The sequence below is a fragment of the Pichia kudriavzevii genome, chromosome 1 (assembly GCF_003054445.1).
Source record: "Pichia kudriavzevii chromosome 1, complete sequence".
Classification (NCBI taxonomy): domain Eukaryota; kingdom Fungi; phylum Ascomycota; class Pichiomycetes; order Pichiales; family Pichiaceae; genus Pichia; species Pichia kudriavzevii.
Window position 1 is genome coordinate 2,548,125 of NC_042506.1, and position 20,541 is coordinate 2,568,665.

A 20,541-nucleotide genomic window follows, 5' to 3' on the forward strand; every position below is an offset into this window, starting at 1 on the left:
TACCCAGATTAATCATGAAACCTGTGGTGTCGGTATGTTCTTAAAAATTCTCTAGTGAGAAAGCTTGTCAATTGGAAGAAATACTAACCTTAGAAATTCACTTGTCCTTTATAGCCGGGAAAAGCATGGTTTTGTACAGTTATATCTGCATTTGGAGTTGTTATACTATCAGTTTTAGCGGCATTATTTTATGTTGAGCATGAATCGATGATGGGCTCAATTACCTCGCCAAGTGATGGTAAGGGAGTTGCAAAAACTATAACAGGAGCAATTATATTATACGCTATTTTCCTTGTATTTTGTGGTTTACAAGTCATATTAATTAGGAAACAGGATAAGATTAGACTGGAATGAATGCCAAACATTTAACATTGAATTGGGTTTATACTGGTTTGTTCTTTTCTAAGGAGTTTTGAGATTTTGCATTCTATTCTCATACGTATGGAGAGTAGTAAGCTAACAAAATACATAGGCGGATAAATAAGTAAACAACTAAATAAGTAATACACTCACTATATGCATTTAAGTTATACCTCAGGAATAACTTGTAGTACCACCATGCCAATAGAGGTTTTTCTTTTGGAATCTTTTGGAAAACAGACTCTGAAAATAGTCAATTGGTGTTTGAAGGAGGAAGATGGAGAAAAAAAATCAGACATGATCGATGTGGTTCTCAATGTTCATGCGTAAGTTTAGCCGTTTTTGAGTAAAGACCGATATCTTCGGGTTTCTTTTTACCTGGCCAGCAAATACCTCTATCATATGGTCTTTCTATATTGAGTAGACTGTTTAGAGAGACCATGTTGAAAGTTTTGCTTCCACCAAGAAGAGTATGCTTGTTTAAGGTTAGGAACAAAACTAGCTATACTGTTATAAGGGAATATCAGAATTCAGGGATTTTAGGTACAAATAGAGTGGTTCGAAAATCAGGAGATAAGACTTCAATAGCTGTGACTGATCCCTATGTTATATACAAGTATTTGGTGAAAACCAAGGAAATCGATTCTGACCCTTTCCAACTTGCACTGATTAAAAAATTGAGACTGTTATCGGGCGAACTACAAACTTACAAGCCAGATCTAACGACTATAAAAATCAATAAGATGGTCAGAGAATTGGAAGTCAGGTATAACCAACAACAGGCCGATAAGAAAGGCGTCTTTTTTGGGTATACCATAGGATGGTTAAAAGAACATCAAAACGATAAGATGCGTACAAACGTAATCAAGGTGCTGAACGATTTTGAAGAATTGGCTTTGTTAGTCGACGTTCCTAAAGGTTTACTGATTAACGGAGAAGTCGGGTGTGGAAAAACGATGATAATGGATTTATTTGCGGATTCACTGCCAGTTGAGGGTAAATGGAGAGTTCATTGGGGGGTTTTTATTCAGTGGGTGATGAATGAAATTGAAAATATATCTAAAAGGAAGCTTAACAAATTTACGCAAGTTAACCATTCTTTATTGAATTACGAGAATGAATTTATGCTATTTGAGATTGCATCGAGGTTAATTGAAAGGTCCCATGTTTTGATTTTGGACGAATTCATGCTACCTGATATTGCATCCGCTAAGATAATCAATATTCTGTTTGTTTATTATTTTAAGCTTGGAGGTGTTTTGGTTGCAAGCAGTAACCGATTGCCCGAAGAGTTATATTCTGGATCAATTAATAAAACTACAATGGGTGATTTTGAGAAAATTCTAAGGTGCAGATGTGATGTTTGGGATATGCAAAGTAAGGTTGATTATAGAAGAGAATTAAAGGATGAGGATATTTCACCTGAGAAATGGTTGGTTTTGGAGAATGAACCAAATTCCAGCCGTAAATGGAATGAACTAATTTCGAGACATATAAAACTGGATGATTGTTTGGTCGATTATACTCCATTCAAGAGTTACGGTAGAGATGTCATTATCCCAAAATGTAACGAGACTGTCGCATATTTTCAGTTCAAAGATCTTGTTGAAGATTCCAAATATGGTCCAAGTGATTTTATTTCGATTTCTAACAAGTATCCAACTATTATAATTGACCACGTGCCAATATTGTCAATTAGGGAAAAAAACTATGCCCGACAACTAATTACATTTATTGATGCAATTTATGACTCGAAGTGTAATCTAATCATGAGATCCGAAGATGAACCAAATAGGCTATTCTTTCCAGACTTGAGAAGTGATAATGGGCCAACCAGGTTCAAGTGTACACCATTAGAGGATCAAGTAGATCTGAAGTCAAACACACAAGAGATGCAAGACTTGGAAATGTTTTCCAAAACAGAGATGGACTTAGTCAATCCATATAGGCCTAATTTTGCAACTTATGAGAAAGACAACGAAAACTACCAAATTGAGAAAGGTAATGAACTGTTAAATAAGAGTTTTACGGACATGAAGAAATTTACAGGAGAAGATGAGATGTTTGCATACAAGAGAGCCGTTAGTAGAATAAATGAAATGACACAATCGATCAGATGGAGAAAAAGGGAATGGACCCCTTTACACGACAGCTTTAAACTTTGGGAGAACGGAAAGAACAATGAAAAGATAGAAAGAAGTAGCAGTCATATTGGTAGGCAGACTGACGAAAGCATCGAAAAGCCAGTAGAACCTCCAAGGATTAAAGAATACAATTTTTGGTCAATGGGGAAGTGGAATAACAAGGCGACACATGTGAAGGATGAGGTTGCAAAGAAATGGATCCAGGGGTCTGATTTGTATAAAAAGTAAGCTTGGGCAGTATATTGCTTTAATGATTTCTTGGTGTTATTCTGTTCTACGACTGTAGGATGTATTATAGGAGTAAATGGTGTTTCTTTGCTGCGATTCCTTTTTTTTTCTACCTCTTTTTGATAACTTGTGTTATGTCATGTGCGTATTGAAAAACTAGCATTTACTTTAGGATATACTATCGGATAAAGAATGTAAGCGTATGTTACAAGCTAATCGTCAATTGGAAGGGACAAGGCGACTTTAACAGAAAACTATTGCGAGGCAATGGAGTATATGAAAGTTACCAAGGTTGAAGATGTTACGATGTATCGGCGGGGGAAACAATATGAGGGTACATTACATTTAACGACGCATCATATAATATTTACTCTTAGTATCGGTACCGAGGCTAGTGCAGGTGGTGGTGAAGGAAAAGGTGGAGGCAGGGCCCCAGAGCTGTGGTTCTGTTATCCATTGATTGAAAGGGTTGATTTTAACCGTGGATCGGCGAAGCTATATGAGCACGATAACATAGCATATCATGGAAATGGAATTGACATAAGCGCCTCTTCCCTAGCAGCCACTGCCAGTGATTTTACCAATACCATAACCAACGGGCTAGGTCTTGGTCTGGGGCTAGGTTTGGGGAAAGTCTTGGGCGGTAATTCAGGTGAAAAGAATGCGGCAGAGATGGATGAACTTACGGAAAAGGTATCTGAGGTGACCGTTGACTGTGGTGGGAACAAAGATGATGATGAGAAGAGGAGACTGATAAGAAACAAGCGGCAGAAGGATATGGAGACTTTACAGAGGAAACTATGCCGTGGAGCATGTATTAGAATACAATTTCGGGATTTCAATTATATATCATTTGATTTCAAGAACATACTACGTGGGGCTGACGTGTTTGATACGATGCTAAGGTTGACTTGTATTGAGAGTATCGATAAACTATACGCATTTATTTATAGACCCGTCAAGGCTGAATTAGAGTTCAATTCATGGAAAGATTATGACTTACGGAAGGAGTTTGAGAGGCAAGGGTTGGAATTTGGGAAACAAGAAGGAAGTGCAGACGGAAGTGCAGAGAGAGAATTAGGGAGGAGAAAGTGGAGAATTACCCAAGTGAACAAGGATTACCAATTGTGTGAGAGTTATCCGAGAGAGCTTGTTGTACCTCAGAGTATAACGGACACATTCCTTGGATATGCTACCAAATATCGATCCAAGGGCCGGTTCCCGGCATTGACCTTTTATTATAAGAAGAACGGGTGTACCATAACGAGATGTTCACAACCGTTAGTTGGGATCAAACAAAACCGGTCGTTACAGGATGAGAAGCTAATTCACGAGATTTTCAGTACTAATGGGAAGGACAACGCTAGGAACCTCCTAGTTGATGCGAGGCCATTAACGAACGCAATGGCGCAAGTAGCACTTGGTGCTGGCACCGAAGTTGTTGACAATTATGGGGAGAACACCAAGAAGGTTTTCTTAAACATTGAGAATATCCATGTTATGAGGGAATCACTGAACAAGGTGAAGGGAGTATTAAAGGACGGTGATGTGAATCAACCTGGACAAGACCTTCTAGAGATGGAGGCATTAACCCGAAGCGGATGGCTGGATCATATAAAGGCGTTACTTAGGGCTACCGATTTGTTGACAAAATACCTCGTCTTTGATGGGGTGCATCTTGTCGTACACTGTTCTGATGGGTGGGACCGGACTGCGCAGGTTTGTTCATTAGTTGAGCTTTGTGTCGATCCTTACTATCGGACGTTGGAAGGGTTTATAGTTTTAATTGAGAAGGAATGGATATCATTTGGACATCAATTCAACGAGCGATGTGGACATTTGCAGAGGGAGAGCAAGTTCTACAACAACACCGAGGAGGGTAACTTCCAGCGTCTACGTAATCTCAACCAGAGATTCCGGCACCAGCAGAACATGAAGTTCGAGAGTCCAGTATTTGTGCAGTTTCTCCACTGTGTCTACGAACTCATTGAGCAGCATGAGTACAAGTTTGAGTTCAACGAGCGCTTCCTGAGACGACTCGTCTATCATCTCTACTCATGTCAGTATGGAACGTTTCTAGTTGACTGCGAGGCGGACCGGGGCTCGCTTTCCCTTGAGAGACGGACTCGTAGTGTGTGGGACTACTTTAAGAGCCGGCGGGGGGAGTTTGTCAACGGTTCATATGAACGGTACGAGGATGTCCTCGATGTTGACTGGAGCCGGGTGGGCTGGTGGAAGGGTCTGTTTGCCCTGTAATGGAGTGTGTATTCCTACTAATTCATGGTAATGTGTATATCCAGTTACAAGGTAATACTTATATTCCTACCAATTCATGGCAATACTTATATTCCTACCAATTCATGGCAATGCTTATATTCCTACCAATTCATGGTAATGTGTATATTCCTACCAATTCATGGTAATGTGTATATCCAGTTACATGGTAATACCAATCTACTTGCAATCCATACTTGCCGCCCCGGTGTCACGTGACGCGCGCTTAGAGTTTCTTGTCATGTGAACGACTCGGTGTACGGGAAAAGCCATATGGACAAGAGGAAACGTCTCTGCCGGGAATGGGCTCCCACTTTCCTCCCCTTCCTCCCCTTCCTTCCCTTTTCCCCCTCGTGGGCGGCCCACTCGCTCTGTCGCTCCACGGACAAGGGGCGTCTTCCGCAGAGGCGTGGAGGGCGCCACGGACCGTTTCGGACAGGAGGCACGCGCGGTGGAGGGGAAGTGCGGCCACGGTATACTGTAGTGGATTTCTGGAAATGGGGATAGGGGGGGGGCATAAGAAGAGAGGTGAGGGCCACCTCATTTGGCGGATTCAGGTGCCGACGGCAGCCAAGGACACCCCCACCCCGAACCACTCCACTTTACTCCATTTCTGTCAACACTTTACATACATTGCACACACTTGTTTCATTTGGAACCTAAGCTCTCCTCCCCTCCCCCTCTAGTTGACACAGACGTTACGTATCTGCACCCATATTACAATCTCCAACTAGGTATATCCACAAGGTCATTGTATTACAGAACCACGTATCTCCGATACAGAGAAGAAGTTTATCGGCAAAAAAAAAAAAGGACAAACATAAGGACACTATTGAACGTCTCCTCCATTCTTAAAACCTATACTCAATCTTGACAATGTTTTCCACCCATCTAGCAAAGAAACTCCTTTCACGGAGAAGCGTGCAACAGGTTAGACACCTCTCCATCCATGAATACAGATCTGCTGCGCTTCTCAAGTCGTACGGCGTTGGAGTCCCTCGTGGCGAGGCTGCCAGAAGTCCAGAAGAGGCGTACAAGGCAGCCAAGGACCTGAACACTAACGAAATGGTACTCAAGGCCCAGGCATTGACTGGTGGTAGAGGTAAGGGCCATTTCGACAATGGTCTCCAGTCCGGTGTTCGTTTAGTTGAGACTCCTGAAGAAGTCAAGGAACTCTCTGCGAAGATGCTTGGCCATAAGTTGATCACCAAACAAACCGGTGAAGCAGGTAAGATTGTCACTGCAGTCTATGTCGTTGAAAGAAAGTATGCATTAACCGAGGCTTATTTGTCGATCGTTATGGATAGAAAGAACCAATCTACAATGATTATTGCATCTGCTCAAGGTGGTATGGATATCGAAGGAGTAGCAAAGAAGGATCCTAATGCCATCAAGAAGTACTCAGTCGATTTAGAAGCTGGTGTATCGGATGACTTGGCCTTTGAAATTGCTTCTCAATTGGGTTTCACAAAGGATGCAATTCCTCAAGGTGCTAAAACTATTCAAACATTATACCAAATTTTCAAGGATAAAGATGCAACTCAAATTGAAATTAACCCATTAACTGAAACTAAACAACATGAAGTTATGTGCATGGATGCAAAATTCAATTTCGATGATAATGCAGCCTTTAGACAACAGGAAGTTTTCTCTTGGAGAGATGTCACTCAAGAAGATCCTGATGAAGTTGTTGCCTCTAAATATGGCTTGAACTTTATTAAATTGAATGGTAATGTTGGTTGCTTGGTTAATGGTGCAGGTTTGGCTATGGCAACTATGGATGTCGTCAAATTATACGGTGGTGAACCAGCCAACTTTTTGGACGTTGGTGGTGCTGCAACTCCAGAAACCATTGAAAAGGCCTTTGAATTGATCATCACTGAGAAAAATGTCTCTGCCATTTTTGTCAATATCTTTGGTGGTATTGTTAGATGTGACTATGTTGCAGATGGTTTGATCCAAGCTACTAAGAACTTGGGCTTGAAAATCCCTGTTGTTGTTAGATTACAAGGTACAAACTTTGAAATCGCTAAGGACATGATCAACAAATCCGGTTTGAAGTTGTACGTTGAAGAAGATCTTGATGAAGCTGCAAAGAAGGCCGTCGAATTGGGCGGTAAATAATTGAGTCAATACTAGTTGCCTCTCTTTTTTTTTTGGTCACCTCTGAAAGCTCTTGTACTTGTTCTTCATCTTTATCTTTCTCTTGTTCTTCTGCTTCTATTGAAAGACGCGTTCACCGTCTTCTACAGACCCGGCTAGATCTCGGCCAAACTAGAGTATATTTTATTTTATTCTACTAGACTATATCTTATTATATTTATTAATTAGTTATTTATTTGTTTGCTTGTGCATTCGCCAGGTCATTCGCCCACCCAATGACAGCTACGCATCCACGCTGAAACGTTTCAGTGATTCTCTCTTGCTCCCTCCTCGGCCACTATCACACCATTGTTTGCCTTAACAAGAGTTCCAGGTACTCCTCCTGCGTCAGCTTGGTCCTTAGAAAGTTCCCACTCGATTCGGTGAACTGAGCGTGAATGGTCTCCTCATTACAAGGAATAATTTGGTATTCTTTACCTTCTTCCTCACTCTCCAACTTGGCGCTCAACAATGCACCTCCCAGACGAGGCACGTTCTCCTTGGTACTCTTGGCACTCATTGTAACAACACTGGCGTTTTTCTTCTCCACCTCCTTGCCATTGCCGTTCTTCTCGTTGTTGTCGTTCAATTCCTTCTGTAGTTCTCGCTCACGTTCAATCTTGCTCAACTTGATGTTATCGATATACGAGAAATGTGGACGCAACATGCACGTATCAGAAATCGGCGTCACATGTAGCCTACCCTCACTGTCTTGAACCCCCACCAAGTATCGACTCCCGCCAACTGATCCCGGTTGTGCACGAATTGTCGACAAATTGCTGTTGCTATTATCATCGTGGCTTTTTATAAAGCTTGTCTTTTTCTCTTGCTTGACTTGCACCTCCTTCTCCGCCTTGTTCAGCAGAACCGAATTCGAGTGGATGGTACCTTCCTTCAATGTACCCATTGGCTCATCGTGGATAATGACGCCCCTTAAGAATTGCTCAGATATGTTATATTTTTCAGCCGTGGTATTACTGAAGAAATTCTCAGTGTTTAAGGGTAACCTGAGTTCAACAACACCTGATTCATGCTTGATCTGTAGCCTATGCAAAGCAGATATGTTGTTCTGATTCGAAATAGACTGGCTGGACTTGGTTGGAAATTGCAACAATAGTGGAGATAGTTTCGTATTTGTCACATTCAAATGCACAGGTATTGTATCAATAACGGGATCATCCTCATCTTCGGAATCCTCATCTTCATCTTCGTAAAAACTCAAGCTTCCCTTGTCCTCGGACTCGGTTGGTTCGGTCTTGATTTTTACGTTGTCTCTATCCATCGTCACCTCCATCTCTCCCTTTATTTCAGCGTCTACATGAGAGTCAATACTCATCCTTCCATCCTCCCCTTCTATTTTCACTTTGTGTTCTTCAGAATCTTCGGACACAAATAAAGAGGACATTCTGGTGAGTGTGAGATCTTGGTGTTCAGATCCTGTTCAACGTGCCTTGGCGGTTTATCGTTGTTTTTAAACTCATAAAAAGTTTCCAGAAAAATAAAAAAAACAGGGAAAACATGAATCAGTTCTTTGAAAAAATATTCAGGCTGTGCTAACAAACATGGATTTTTTTTCTTCTTTTTTCTTCAACATAAGAGATAGTTATATGGTACACATGAAGCTTCTTTTCTTATTCAACTTAGCGGTTTTATATTGCTGTGCATAAATATATATATATATATACATATACAGCATTCAAGAGAACCGTTACGTTTGTTGCAGCTAATCTCATTGTTCTTTTTATAATTCGGAAGACATATCTAGATATTTTCCACAAGAAAAAAAAATGGCTGACAATGATGATGGGATGATGCTCAACTTTGCAATGCCCACTTCTGCATCTGCAAACTCTGGTTTGAAAAAAGACAAGAAATCAAGCATAAAAGTTAAAGGTGGAAGATGGGCAGACAGAAGAAAGGCCCAACTGGAATTGATGGGCAGAACTCCCGGCAAGGGCATGAAATCAAAAGGACCTTCAAACGCTAACAGTACTCCGGTCTCTCAAAGAAAGAAGAGAGCCAATGAAGAGGATACTGATGATGGTGGGAACTTTTCTGGTATGAAAAAACAGAAGAACACATCAAATGGTGTCATGGGTACTTTAAATAGGGAAAATGGCCAAATTGTATCATCCTTGTTTACTGCCAATCCAGAAATTCAAAAACGTGACTACGAAAAGGAAATTGATGAATCAAAACTGAAGCCGTCGAACGCTCCAATGATTGGTGATGATGCGGACTTCAAAGCTTTAGGATTACACGCTAATTTGCTTAAATGTTTAGAAAACGCAAGGTATTCGAAACCAACCAAAATTCAGAGATTATCAATACCTAAACTTATATCTTTGGGACATCAAAGAACAAGAACCAATCCGTTTCCGCCCCAGCCTAGAGATATGTTTATGCAGGCACAAACTGGTTCTGGTAAGACATTGGCTTTCACCCTACCTATAATCAACCAGATTCTGAATGCAAAGGGCAAGATTACTAGACAATCGGGTATTTATGCCGTCATCTTAACACCAACCCGTGAATTAGCCCAACAAATTTATCAATTCATTGAAGATACTATTTGTAAGAAGGCTTGTAACTGGATCGTTCCTGGTATAGTAATTGGTGGTGAAAAGAAAAAGGCGGAAAAGGCAAGACTAAGGAAAGGTATCAACATTTTGGTTGCTACCCCCGGTAGATTGGTTGATCATATCGAAAATACACAAAGCCTAGATTTGTCAACTGTCAGATATTTAATTCTGGATGAAGGTGACAGATTAATGGAATTAGGTTTTGAAGAATCCATCGCCGCAATTGTGAACAGATTGCAAAAAGACTATAGAGACAATGAGCAAGTTCTAGGTCCATTATCGGATGTGATGCCACCAAGGAGGGTTAATGTTCTATGTTCGGCAACTTTGAAGGGTAATGTTAAAAAATTAGGTGAAATTACGCTTAATAATCCGGAGGTTATAAGTGCCAGTACAATTTTAGGTGAGGAAGAACTAGACCATCACATGAAGGCGCCAGATCAATTAATTCAAGAGATAGTTGTTGTACCTCCAAAATTACGCTACACTACATTAAGTGGTTCACTGATGAACATGACCAGAAAAGGTGTCGATTCTTCAACGTTCACTAAGTCTCTTGTTTTCTTAAGTTGTTCGCATTCGGTGGATTTCCACTTCATTGCATTGACGAAGGATGGTAAACGTCTGAAAATAGATAGAGAGCGAAAGGAAATTTTAAAGAAAATCAAGAATAACAAAACTAACAAAAATAAAATGGATAAGAATAGAAGTAAGGAAGGGACAGAAGGTGATGATGATAAGGAGGATAAAGAAGAGTTATTGGGCAGTATTACTGCAATGACTGCTCCTCATATATCTCCTAATACAATTATTTATAAACTTCACGGTTCTCTATCTCAACAAACACGTACAGCAACCTTGAATCATTTTTCAAACGACAATTCTCATAATACTATATTGCTCTGTACTGATGTTGCATCGCGTGGTCTAGATTTACCTGCAATTGATCATGTTATTGAGTACGATCCTCCCTTTTGTGTTGCAGACCATTTACATCGTGTTGGTAGAACAGCAAGACTTGGTAAAAAAGGTTTATCATTATTATTTCTATTGCCAGGTGAAGAGGAAAAATATATTGAGAAGATTGAACCTATGCATGATAAAGAGTCCATCAAATTTATAACTTATGAAGATATCTTAACTAAGGCATTTGCCAAAGTTGAAAATAATGATGATGAAAATGCAGAAGACGGCAAAAAGAAAGGTAACAGATTCAATCGGGAAGGTTCGTGGGATATGTATGCTACCACTTATCAACTAGAATTGGAAAAGTGGCTATTGGAGGATAGTAGAGCTTTAGAAATTGCTACCGATGCCTTTATCAGTCACATTAGAGCATATGCTACACATTTATCAAATGAAAGGGATATTTTTAACGTGAAGCATGTTCACCTTGGTCATTTGGCAAAATCTTTTGGTTTGAGAGAAACACCAAAAAAATTGGCTGTTAAAAGTACTACCGCAGGTGACGAAAGCAAGAAGAAGGAAAGTGCCAAAAATAAAATGTTTAGGTTGGCAAGATTGGCTGTTAAGTCGCAAAACGAAGAGTTTAACTTTGCTTAGGTATAAAATGGACTTTTGTTGATTCACACTTAACAAAAAAAACATTATGTAACTTTTAATAGAGAAATTAATAGGAGATTAATACATTTGTCTCAATTACAATTTTTCAAGAACAGAATAAACATAATCAGTTAACCTATTGTTAGGTTCAGTATTGTTTGACTTGAAAATTTGGCACAATTTTTCTAATTGCAAAGATTCTTCAGTATGTAAACATCCGAATTTCTGTAAGAAGTGATAGGCTACAATGCCAAGATAACCATAACCATGTAGCTCTACTGTGGAGTATGTCGACTTATTCAAAACAGGTAAACTTATGATACCTCTCATTATTTCCAACTGACTTTCTTCGGTGATAGAGTAATCCTGATTAATAAAACCAAATAAATAGCCTAAAGCAAATAACCACTGTTTTTCCTCTAAGTCATTGAGTGATTTATTTCCTAATGTATTAGCGGATTGAGCAATACACCATAGTTTGTTCCACGCTATTTTAGAAAACAAAAGATTCTGTACTTGTTTCTCCTCAAACAGATCTGACGCAGTAATCAAACATTCAAGAATAGAGTTAGTCTTATAGACATCTCCATGAGGTGTGTTGAGAAATACTTGCATAATATCTTCAATCAAAGTAGCAGCATCGGCTGCACAGACTTTGGGGAGAAATCTCTTCAACACTTGTATTGCAATTGACGATTTCATTCGATCTTCTAACATCATACACGACTTAGTAAATTTGAGTATAGTGTCACGTTTTTGTGTCTCTAGTTTTCCAAAGTCCGTAATATCTACTGCTAGAAGGGTATTTAGTATTGCAGAATACACACTTACTGTGGAGTATTTTAGCAACCAGTCGTCCACTAAATAGCTTGTTATTTTTTTTTGAAATTTGCAATTTTCTGTGATATAGTCCCTAATGGGTACATCATCTGCATTAGATAAAGTGATAATGTGTAAGTATGCATAAATTATCGGAAGTTTGAAGAATCCAATCAAATGAAGATCAAGAATTGGAATTTTGGTGTCATGCGTAACAATATGTAACAAAACTGTCCTTACTCGTCTATTAGAAGTATTAACAATATAATTACGTAGATATGATTCAAACTTTAGGTCTTTTTGTATCTTTATCGTCAAATCCAATTTCAATTGTAAAAAATCACTTCTTCCCTGGTCTATCCAATCTTCAAATTGTTCAATAATCATCTCAAATTCGAGTTTACAGCTTTCAAGCTCTCCTGAAACTCGTAATTCAACTGATGATTGAGTTGTACTTTTGGTTGCAGTGGAACATATGTAATCATTTTGATTTATGGCCCCGTCACTATCATTCTCTTCATCAGAGAGAGATTTCTCCTCAACTTTAATGGATCTAACATTTCCATAAGTCTTGAGACCTGAAGGAAACCCTGTTGATGCTACAGGTTCAGATTCCTCATTGGTATTATTTGTATCTTTTTCATTTACTGCATCGGATTGTAGTTTCTTGAGACGAGTGTTTAAAGTTTTCAACGTCGATGAAAGTTCCACCGCAAACTCATCGTCGGAGAAGTCTACGTTTCGTGGTTTATTTTCTGTGGTTGATTCTTTCGCAGATTCTTCGTCGGTTTGGGATTCACATATACTGATCTTGCTAAATAGTGTAGTCTTTCTAGCTGTCTTCAATGGATTCTCGGATGGTTCGCTATGTGGAGACTGTCCAATTTCTTCGTTTTCAAGCTCTTCAAAACCCTTGAAAGCAGAACGTGGGTAAAAACTTAGCCTAGATTTCTTCACAGGTGATCTTAAACTCATTGCTGCTGTGCGTTTTGACTGGGTTGAATAGTACTGGTCGGAATTGCAGTCCTTTTCATTGGTGTGGAAGGACTCAAGGCTAGAAGTCGATGAAAATGAATTAGCAGATATAGAGCTCAAATCCGTGGAACTTGAAGTTATTTCCTCCACTTTGTGTTTTGTTGGCGAAAACAAAGTCTTGTTTACAACTGGTGGTTTCCTTCTAAGCCTACCATAAATTGACATCCTTGTATAGGCCCTATTCCTTATATAAATGTTTCCTTTGTTGTGCAACCACAAGCTCAAAGTACACAAAGAAGTAAACAATAGTGAAGTTAACAACGCGTCGCGTCCTGAAACAGTTTCAAGAGCAAGTTGATGTATTCAATAATTTTTTAACCCCCCGTGTTAAGCCTTGAGTGAAACAAAAGCAAGGTTGCAAAGGTAGAAGTAGATTGAACCACATCATGTATGGAGACCTGGGAATAAAGCTGGTTCTGGCGGCAAAGAGAGCCGAAAGTCTTGAGGTAATACCGACTTATGAAGCAGATTTGATTCAATCTGTTCTTAATGAGAACAAAGAGTTGCAAAGACAAATTGATGGAATAAACGAATATCCTGTACTGTCTACTCAAACGGAGACTGTCGGAGGGATGGAATCCTCCATGCCTTCTTCTGCTTTAAATACTCCTGCTAGAATTGTCGATAGTAGTTTTTTTTCATCATCTGCTAACAATACACCTGGACGAACTTCCCAGCACCCTGCAAGGGTGCAAGAAATCCTGACGAATTTACCAGAATTTATAAGGCAAATGATAATAGACAGAAACAAGCGCTGTCTTATAGCTTATGAGATGGCCAGGCTGAAAAAAATAGATGAGTTGGTCTGGAACAATGTTGAAGTCACTGCTGAACAAATGGCTGATTTATCACACAATGAAAGGGTATATCTGGAGAAGTATATGTCTTTGGTCAGTGGTGTGAAGAGTGTCATGCCAGAGATTGATTTGGGTGGTGAATTGGAACCTCCTCATGAGGTATTTATTGATGTCAGGGTGTTGAAGGATGCCGGTGAGATTGTCACAGAGTATGGTGTCTTCAATTTGACCAAGGATTCCCAATTTTTCGTTCGCAGAGTCGATGTTGAGAGGCTAATACAGCAGGGCTATTTGAAAGAAATTTAACTGTATCTTTGACTGTTTACAATTGACACCCTTAGAAACTAAAATTCCGTTTGTGTTATGCCCCTTTTGTTAGGGAAAATTAAATGGTGAAAAATACTACAGCAACAAAGGCTTTTTTACTTGTTCAGGAAAAGGCAATGTCATTTCCAAATCTCACTATTAGATATCTGCACGTTCATTCCACTCAGCAGTCATATGTGAGGGCGATACGGCTCAATTGACATGTTTAAGCAGCATACGTCTGCGGAATACCTTGGTATCAATATATGTAGATCTGTGTATATATTTGTCTCCAAAAAAATGAAATTTCACAGATGAGCGTGAATGTTAGCACTCCAACATATATGGGGGATATTGATTCTTCTTGGACGCAGACAAGATCGATATAAACGAAAATGGCATCCAGAGTTCTCGACGAATTTGTTATTCAAGAAGTCGCCAAGACCTGTCCTGAACCGTTTGTTAATTTCCATAAATGTTTAGAAGATCCTACAATCAAAGATAAGAATCAATGTGCAGAGTTTCAATTAGCTTTACAAAAATGTGTTAAAACACAGGTTACTGTTTACAGGCACATAGAAGAAAACTGCTCTGAAAAAATAATGAAATACCAAGATTGCATAATGAAAGATACCGAAGGAAATAGTAGTAGCAAGTGCTTTGACTACTTGAAAGACTTGAGAGATTGTGCCATGGGTGTTATTCAGACCGATGAGAAAATGTCAAAATAGCCATTTTGAAGCTACATGTGCCTTCAGAATGTATAGTACCTCGTATGTAAATGTTATACACTAATAATCATCAGGTTTCCTTTATAGCCCGAAAACTTCGTCTCAAATTTGTCCAGAAACCCGGATATCAACCCTGAAAGTGAAAATTGCGAGAAATTGAAGCGAGTCAAGTTTGTCGGCCATGAAAAGTCGTGGCATCAACAGAGAGCCATGTGTGTTTCTCTGTTCCTTTCTTTGGCTTCTTGTCTCAACAACCAATCAGAAAACATTGGCCTCAACTCTCTGTTTCCTACAGAGTTTAGGTCTCAATATTTCTGAGAGAGAAAGAATCTTACTGAGGGGTCCAAGTTCGGTTGTTCAGACTATCTTTACCATGTTTGGATGACCCTATAATGACTCATACATTTTGATCATTTTTCGTACCTCTTTTCAATTAGAATCGTTGAAATAAATATACATAATATACATTAATAGAAAAGAGCCCAAGTAATCCCTCTTAGTCTGAAGCATTCTCGTAGATGCTATCAAGGGGTGGGATGGGTTGGAATCTAAAGGGACAAGATAGCTCTTCATTGCTAAAGTCATCCAACCATTCGCAAGAGTAATCTAACTCGTGCCTTGCATCCAACTCTCGGATCACAGTCCAAGCATCTTCAAAACCCTTATACTCATAACCATGAGTGAACTCTTTAAACATTGTAGAAAAGTAATAGATTAGAGACTTTAGGCCTTTTATGTATCCCAAATCTGGTTCGCCCTTATGGTATGGGGGTATGGTAGTGTTTGGCGATAATTCCATACCTCCAATCACAGATTGGGCAAAGTCAATTAACCTGAGAATAATCGTAGACTCGTGCCGGCTGGCTTGGTCTTTTTCACTGTCGTACATTAGTAAGATTGAAGATCCGTATAGTCTATAATCGACTAGTTTCTCAATAATCTCCACCAGTTCTCTTATGCCATCTACCAATTTGGGGATATGTTTGACAATCGAATAAATGCTGTTCCCATCATACAAAAACCTTGAAAGAGACCTAAAAAATTCATAACCGACAGTAACCTTTCTTCCAAAATACTTGTCCCTGTTTATAAAGGACTGTTTTTTGGTATCCCATACTTGCATTCCACATATTCTAGTTCCCAATTGCTTCGAGGTAGTTGAATGGCACTTCTTCCTTTGAGACTCCTGTTTACTTTTTCTGGCTTCCGTACCGTACTGTCTCGTCCCCATTTTAAGATCTAAAACACATGGGTATTTCATACCACTCGTCAAATCTTCCAATAAAATAAACCTTTCAAATCGTGTATGTTTTCTTAGGCGATTTTCAGGCCTTTCTTTATTGTTATCTTGGGAGCCAGAATCTTCGTTGCCATTATTCCTTGCAGTAGAATCATCATTTTCCATATCAAATATTACACTTTCATTCATATTATCTGTCGGGCTTATACCATCATCAAGGTCATCATCTATGGCGTTTTCCCGTGATGTTTCGAGGGACAGTTTTTTTAAATTGGAAATAAAGGTTTCTCTGTCTGGGAATTGAACACTGTCGTGCTCAATATCAGTAGTAGAATCAGATCTAAACTTTTGGTGCAGTTTAAGATCGTCACTCTGAACAGACGATGGCTCAACTGTTACATTGGCATCGTTGTTTCCAGAAAAAGTTCCTAAGTTTTCAGATATAGGTTGGCAATCAGCTATACTAAAGTGGTGGATTCCTAGATGCTTAAGCGAACTAGGTGTGGATATACTACTTGTAGAATATCTATGGAAGCGTGGACGCTGTGTATGTCCACTTGGCATATTTGTCAACTGTATGTTTTGTGGATTTGATGATATAGATGATCTTGATGTTGAATCTCTACTCCTTCTATAATGGGAGTGTCTCTTAGCACGGGCCTTTTGGGTATAATCTCTGATAGGTGCAAAAACTTCACTTAACACTAATTCTTTCAATTTGGTGTTAACTGAAGTAGACCCGGGTACTGTTCCACTTGATGTTAATTTTGATCTGTTATCTGCGTATGAATCTTCCCCTGGGGATGAACTGCTATAGTGGCCCCATAGGGATTGGGGAACAATATGGATATTATCCTCGAGGACTACTTCAGGGAATGAAACATTATCTGAATAGCATCTATCTAGTTTCGGCTTGACCTCAACACTCTCATGACTCTCCTCTAATTTTGACGTCGATCCTCCGTGTAACTTGGGATCTTCCGAGTTTTCACACGTTTCGTCCTCCAAGATAGTACTGTATCTAACATTCAAGACACCAATGTACTTTGGCATATACTTGAGTAGCTCGGGATGTAAAATTTCTATGTTTTCATACCATGTATTTTCCCTGTTTACTAATGCCTTGCAAACAGCTCTATGGCTAAACTTGAAAATGGCGGTATGTCCTCCAACTTTGTTCTTGAAGGGTTGCAATTCAACAGCTAGTGAATATTTTGTATCATCATTAGGTTGGCCACTTTCATCTGTTGTCAACTCATCTACATGCACGGTATCGCCTCCTTTGCCTGGCTTCTCAAACACCTCATTTTCTTCTGCTGTATCTTGAATGCAACTCTTTTTTCTCTCATTGAAATCCAGCTTTCGGCACACAGGTATTGTTCGGTTATTTTTGTCTTGTTGGTTGCTACCTGGATCTGAATCTAAATTGGGCGGAATTTCTTCAACCATTTCTTCTTCTAGATGATCAAACTCTGCTGCTGCAGTAAGATGTTCGGGTGTGGTCTCCACGGTAACATTGGCTGGTGCATGTGGAAAATAGATTGCTGAAGATACAGGCTCAATAATTGGCATACTATCATCTTCGACAAAAGCCTCTCTATGTGGAGACTCGGTAGTTTCCTGTCTGCTTTGATCATTAGATTGATTTTGTGTGGCCTGGGTTGAAGTTTGAGGTGACAGAAACAGTTGTGCGTTATACTTTGATGTGTTTCTACGTGTGCCCATTGGAGAAACTGGGTGATCTAAGCTCAATTCTTTCCCTGCTACTATTTGCTTGTTGAATTGAAGTTTCGGCAAAGTGCATGGATTTGTGAGCTCAATGTTCATCTCTCTATTCTTTATACGTTCTAATTCATGAGTTTCTTGAGGATGTCGAGATGATTCTACATTCTCATCACCAGCAACTGACCCTCGGAATAACCTTAATGACTTTGCAGCTTTTCTTCCAGCCATTTTGCTCGATTTTGAAGAAGTCTGGAGAGAATCATCTCTAGTGTCACCAGAATCTTGGCTTTTGATGGTAACATCACTTGGACACTCATCGTGAGCCTCTATTATTTCATCACACATGATCAAGCTGACTTCGGTGTAAGTCCCTTCTTTAAGGATACTTTATGGTACTGTTCCTATCAAAAAGCGGGTGTTAATCTCAAGACGTTAAGAAATAACAAAGCAAATAAAACTATAAAATTAAATTGGCAAACGTGCTCGATGGAATATAATTGTTTTCCGATTAAAGTCCCGACACTGATAAAAGATGCTGTTCCTGTTCTAATAAGAAAAGGGGCTCTGTTTCTTTGGTGGGAACTTCTGTGAAGTAAGTCAATGAGAAACGAACGATGCCAAGTTAAAAAACCTACTTCAGACCCAGTTGAACCTCCACATCTTGTTATGCAGCGCACCCTATTTCATGAGCATTTGGGATTAACACAAACGAGTTTTGGCGGCAATCCAGTACGCGGGAAATTTTCGTGCAAAGCGAATATATGGAACGGCAAACTTGCAATTGTCTAACTAGGAAGTGCTATTTCCCACCGTTTTTGTCTACCAGCATGGAGATCTACCGAAGAGAGATTCATCGGGGTATATGAGCACATGAAAGATACAACGCCTCTGTGCGAAACTAACTGAACTATAAGAGGCGGTAATAGATCAATGGATAGCTGTGCCGTGACATCTTATAAAAGTAGTTTCGGTACAGCAAAAAAAAGCCTAAGGAACATTCACAATTTCCCTATAGCATTTGAAGGTTACCGTCTAAATCTGTGTTTAGATAGAGTGTCCTTCCAAGAAAATTGAAGACCAAAGAAAACTCAGCTTTTGTGAAAATTGGGAGTTTGAGTTAATCGTTTGGAGTTTGCAGGATTATAGATGCTTTAGTGGAAGCTTTACCCCCGCCTCGCATTGATCTGTCTCTTGATTCACTTGACAACTAAATTAAGAAGAGTCAGATTTTTTAAGTTTATTCATACTTTTTCAACGTACCTGAAACCTTCTCAGGTGTATTGTACATGCCATATGAAAAGTAGGCCAATTTTTATTGTATAGACTTTTGATAAATAGGAGATACCTGCCTGCGATCTTAGCTGGTTTGCATTCATGGTCAAAACGCTTAATCTCTTACAATAAGTTTTAGAGCTCCTAGACGTTCCCAGTTGGCGCCACTCCAAACCTGGGAGGTGAAGCAAAGTTGAGGCCAAGCTTTTTACATCATAAAATATTGCCTTCAAACTCATAAAACTCTATCACATCTCAACATATTGATAAAAACAATGGAATGGATCAATTTTTTTTTCCACTCCCAAGAAATACTAAAGTGGGCTCTTTAATTGTTGGAAAGTAAGATTGGTAAACTGCTTTGCTTGAACTCTGTCTCTCTCATCCTCTTGTTTTTAACTCTGAGCTAAATAGACAACTGTTTGTAACATCATCATTTAGGATTAATAATTTATCAGCAAACGGATTTCTATTAGGAAAAGCCACCAACATATTTAAAGTTGATAATCTTTTCGAAATAACTTTTGTAAAGGAAACCCCTGGGTTTCTTACTATCTTCTAGCTATTTTTGACAAATAATGTATACCATTTAGTTTCCCACAGAATGTTTTGCGTGAGTTGAAATAAGAGGTCTTTTACCCCTTGCTGAGTAGCCAATACATATAGTATACAAATAGTTATTGAGTTTGAGATGATTTCAATATTATTGTGGTGTATTTTTTTTTTAGTACTTGAAAGACTAAAATATCTTATCAATATTGTTAATAGATGTTAGAGGGTAAGATTTTAGTGGAATTATATCTTTTGAAAACCGTTTGCTTAATGAAGAAATTACTATTCATCCATTATTATTATTAATAAGCAATAGATACTAGCCCTTAGCTAGAATTACAACAGCTAACGGTAACATATAGATAAATAAAGAGTACTCATCTTAATCACTCATTTGTTGCTAATAACCATTTGTTATGGCACTAGAATGCATGAGGTAAAGTAACGTATTGGCTATGTTGACAACTAGAAGCCACTTTAATTATGCTACATGTATTTTCTGACTTAAAAAAAGTAAACTGCTAACTAAAACCTTTGAAAAGAAATACGAGTGTTAGCCGTTATTATAATTAATGGAATTATGAGACATTTGTTTTAATAATTAGTAATGATGATAGCAATACATAAATATGAAATATGAAAATTGGTGATACAGCTTACACCTTTTTTCCCCAAACAAGATTTGGTCGGATGGTCTAGTTGGTTATGGCATATGCTTAACACGCATAACGTCCCCAGTTCGATCCTGGGTTCGATCAAATACTTCTTTAA

The 20,541-nt window shown here is 39.0% G+C and overlaps 10 protein-coding genes and 1 non-coding gene across 11 annotated transcripts; 8 read left to right on the forward strand and 3 right to left on the reverse strand.

Annotated features, from left to right (window-relative positions):
• Positions 1-14: 14 nt before the first annotated feature.
• Positions 15-354, forward strand: C5L36_0A11530 (uncharacterized protein; the record flags this gene model as incomplete). Its single annotated transcript, XM_029464188.1, has 2 exons — positions 15-32; positions 115-354. 2 exons carry the CDS (start codon positions 15-17, stop codon positions 352-354), a joined length of 258 nt encoding a protein of 85 aa, XP_029320048.1.
• Positions 355-800: 446 nt separating this feature from the next.
• C5L36_0A11540 (uncharacterized protein) lies at positions 801-2,732 on the forward strand (the record flags this gene model as incomplete). The annotated part of the gene is made up of 1 exon (XM_029464189.1): positions 801-2,732. One exon carries the CDS (start codon positions 801-803, stop codon positions 2,730-2,732), a length of 1,932 nt encoding a protein of 643 aa, XP_029320049.1.
• A 267-nt stretch (positions 2,733-2,999) lies between these two features.
• Positions 3,000-4,988, forward strand: C5L36_0A11550 (uncharacterized protein; the record flags this gene model as incomplete). Its single annotated transcript, XM_029464190.1, has 1 exon — positions 3,000-4,988. One exon carries the CDS (start codon positions 3,000-3,002, stop codon positions 4,986-4,988), a length of 1,989 nt encoding a protein of 662 aa, XP_029320050.1.
• Positions 4,989-5,882: 894 nt separating this feature from the next.
• C5L36_0A11560 (uncharacterized protein) lies at positions 5,883-7,130 on the forward strand (the record flags this gene model as incomplete). Its single annotated transcript, XM_029464191.1, has 1 exon — positions 5,883-7,130. One exon carries the CDS (start codon positions 5,883-5,885, stop codon positions 7,128-7,130), a length of 1,248 nt encoding a protein of 415 aa, XP_029320051.1.
• A 319-nt stretch (positions 7,131-7,449) lies between these two features.
• Positions 7,450-8,553, reverse strand: C5L36_0A11570 (uncharacterized protein; the record flags this gene model as incomplete). Its single annotated transcript, XM_029464192.1, has 1 exon — positions 7,450-8,553. One exon carries the CDS (start codon positions 8,551-8,553, stop codon positions 7,450-7,452), a length of 1,104 nt encoding a protein of 367 aa, XP_029320052.1.
• Positions 8,554-8,935: 382 nt separating this feature from the next.
• Positions 8,936-11,293, forward strand: C5L36_0A11580 (uncharacterized protein; the record flags this gene model as incomplete). Its single annotated transcript, XM_029464193.1, has 1 exon — positions 8,936-11,293. The coding sequence occupies one exon, from the start codon at positions 8,936-8,938 to the stop codon at positions 11,291-11,293; it is 2,358 nt and encodes a 785-aa protein (XP_029320053.1).
• A 96-nt stretch (positions 11,294-11,389) lies between these two features.
• Positions 11,390-13,312, reverse strand: C5L36_0A11590 (uncharacterized protein; the record flags this gene model as incomplete). Its single annotated transcript, XM_029464194.1, has 1 exon — positions 11,390-13,312. One exon carries the CDS (start codon positions 13,310-13,312, stop codon positions 11,390-11,392), a length of 1,923 nt encoding a protein of 640 aa, XP_029320054.1.
• A 221-nt stretch (positions 13,313-13,533) lies between these two features.
• C5L36_0A11600 (uncharacterized protein) lies at positions 13,534-14,250 on the forward strand (the record flags this gene model as incomplete). The annotated part of the gene is made up of 1 exon (XM_029464195.1): positions 13,534-14,250. One exon carries the CDS (start codon positions 13,534-13,536, stop codon positions 14,248-14,250), a length of 717 nt encoding a protein of 238 aa, XP_029320055.1.
• A 395-nt stretch (positions 14,251-14,645) lies between these two features.
• On the forward strand, positions 14,646-14,981 carry C5L36_0A11610 (uncharacterized protein; the record flags this gene model as incomplete). Its single annotated transcript, XM_029464196.1, has 1 exon — positions 14,646-14,981. The coding sequence occupies one exon, from the start codon at positions 14,646-14,648 to the stop codon at positions 14,979-14,981; it is 336 nt and encodes a 111-aa protein (XP_029320056.1).
• A 496-nt stretch (positions 14,982-15,477) lies between these two features.
• On the reverse strand, positions 15,478-18,291 carry C5L36_0A11620 (uncharacterized protein; the record flags this gene model as incomplete). The annotated part of the gene is made up of 1 exon (XM_029464197.1): positions 15,478-18,291. One exon carries the CDS (start codon positions 18,289-18,291, stop codon positions 15,478-15,480), a length of 2,814 nt encoding a protein of 937 aa, XP_029320057.1.
• A 2,163-nt stretch (positions 18,292-20,454) lies between these two features.
• Positions 20,455-20,528, forward strand: C5L36_0Atrna3V. The gene has a single exon. It is a non-coding gene; the product is annotated as a tRNA-Val (tRNA).
• Positions 20,529-20,541: the final 13 nt, after the last annotated feature.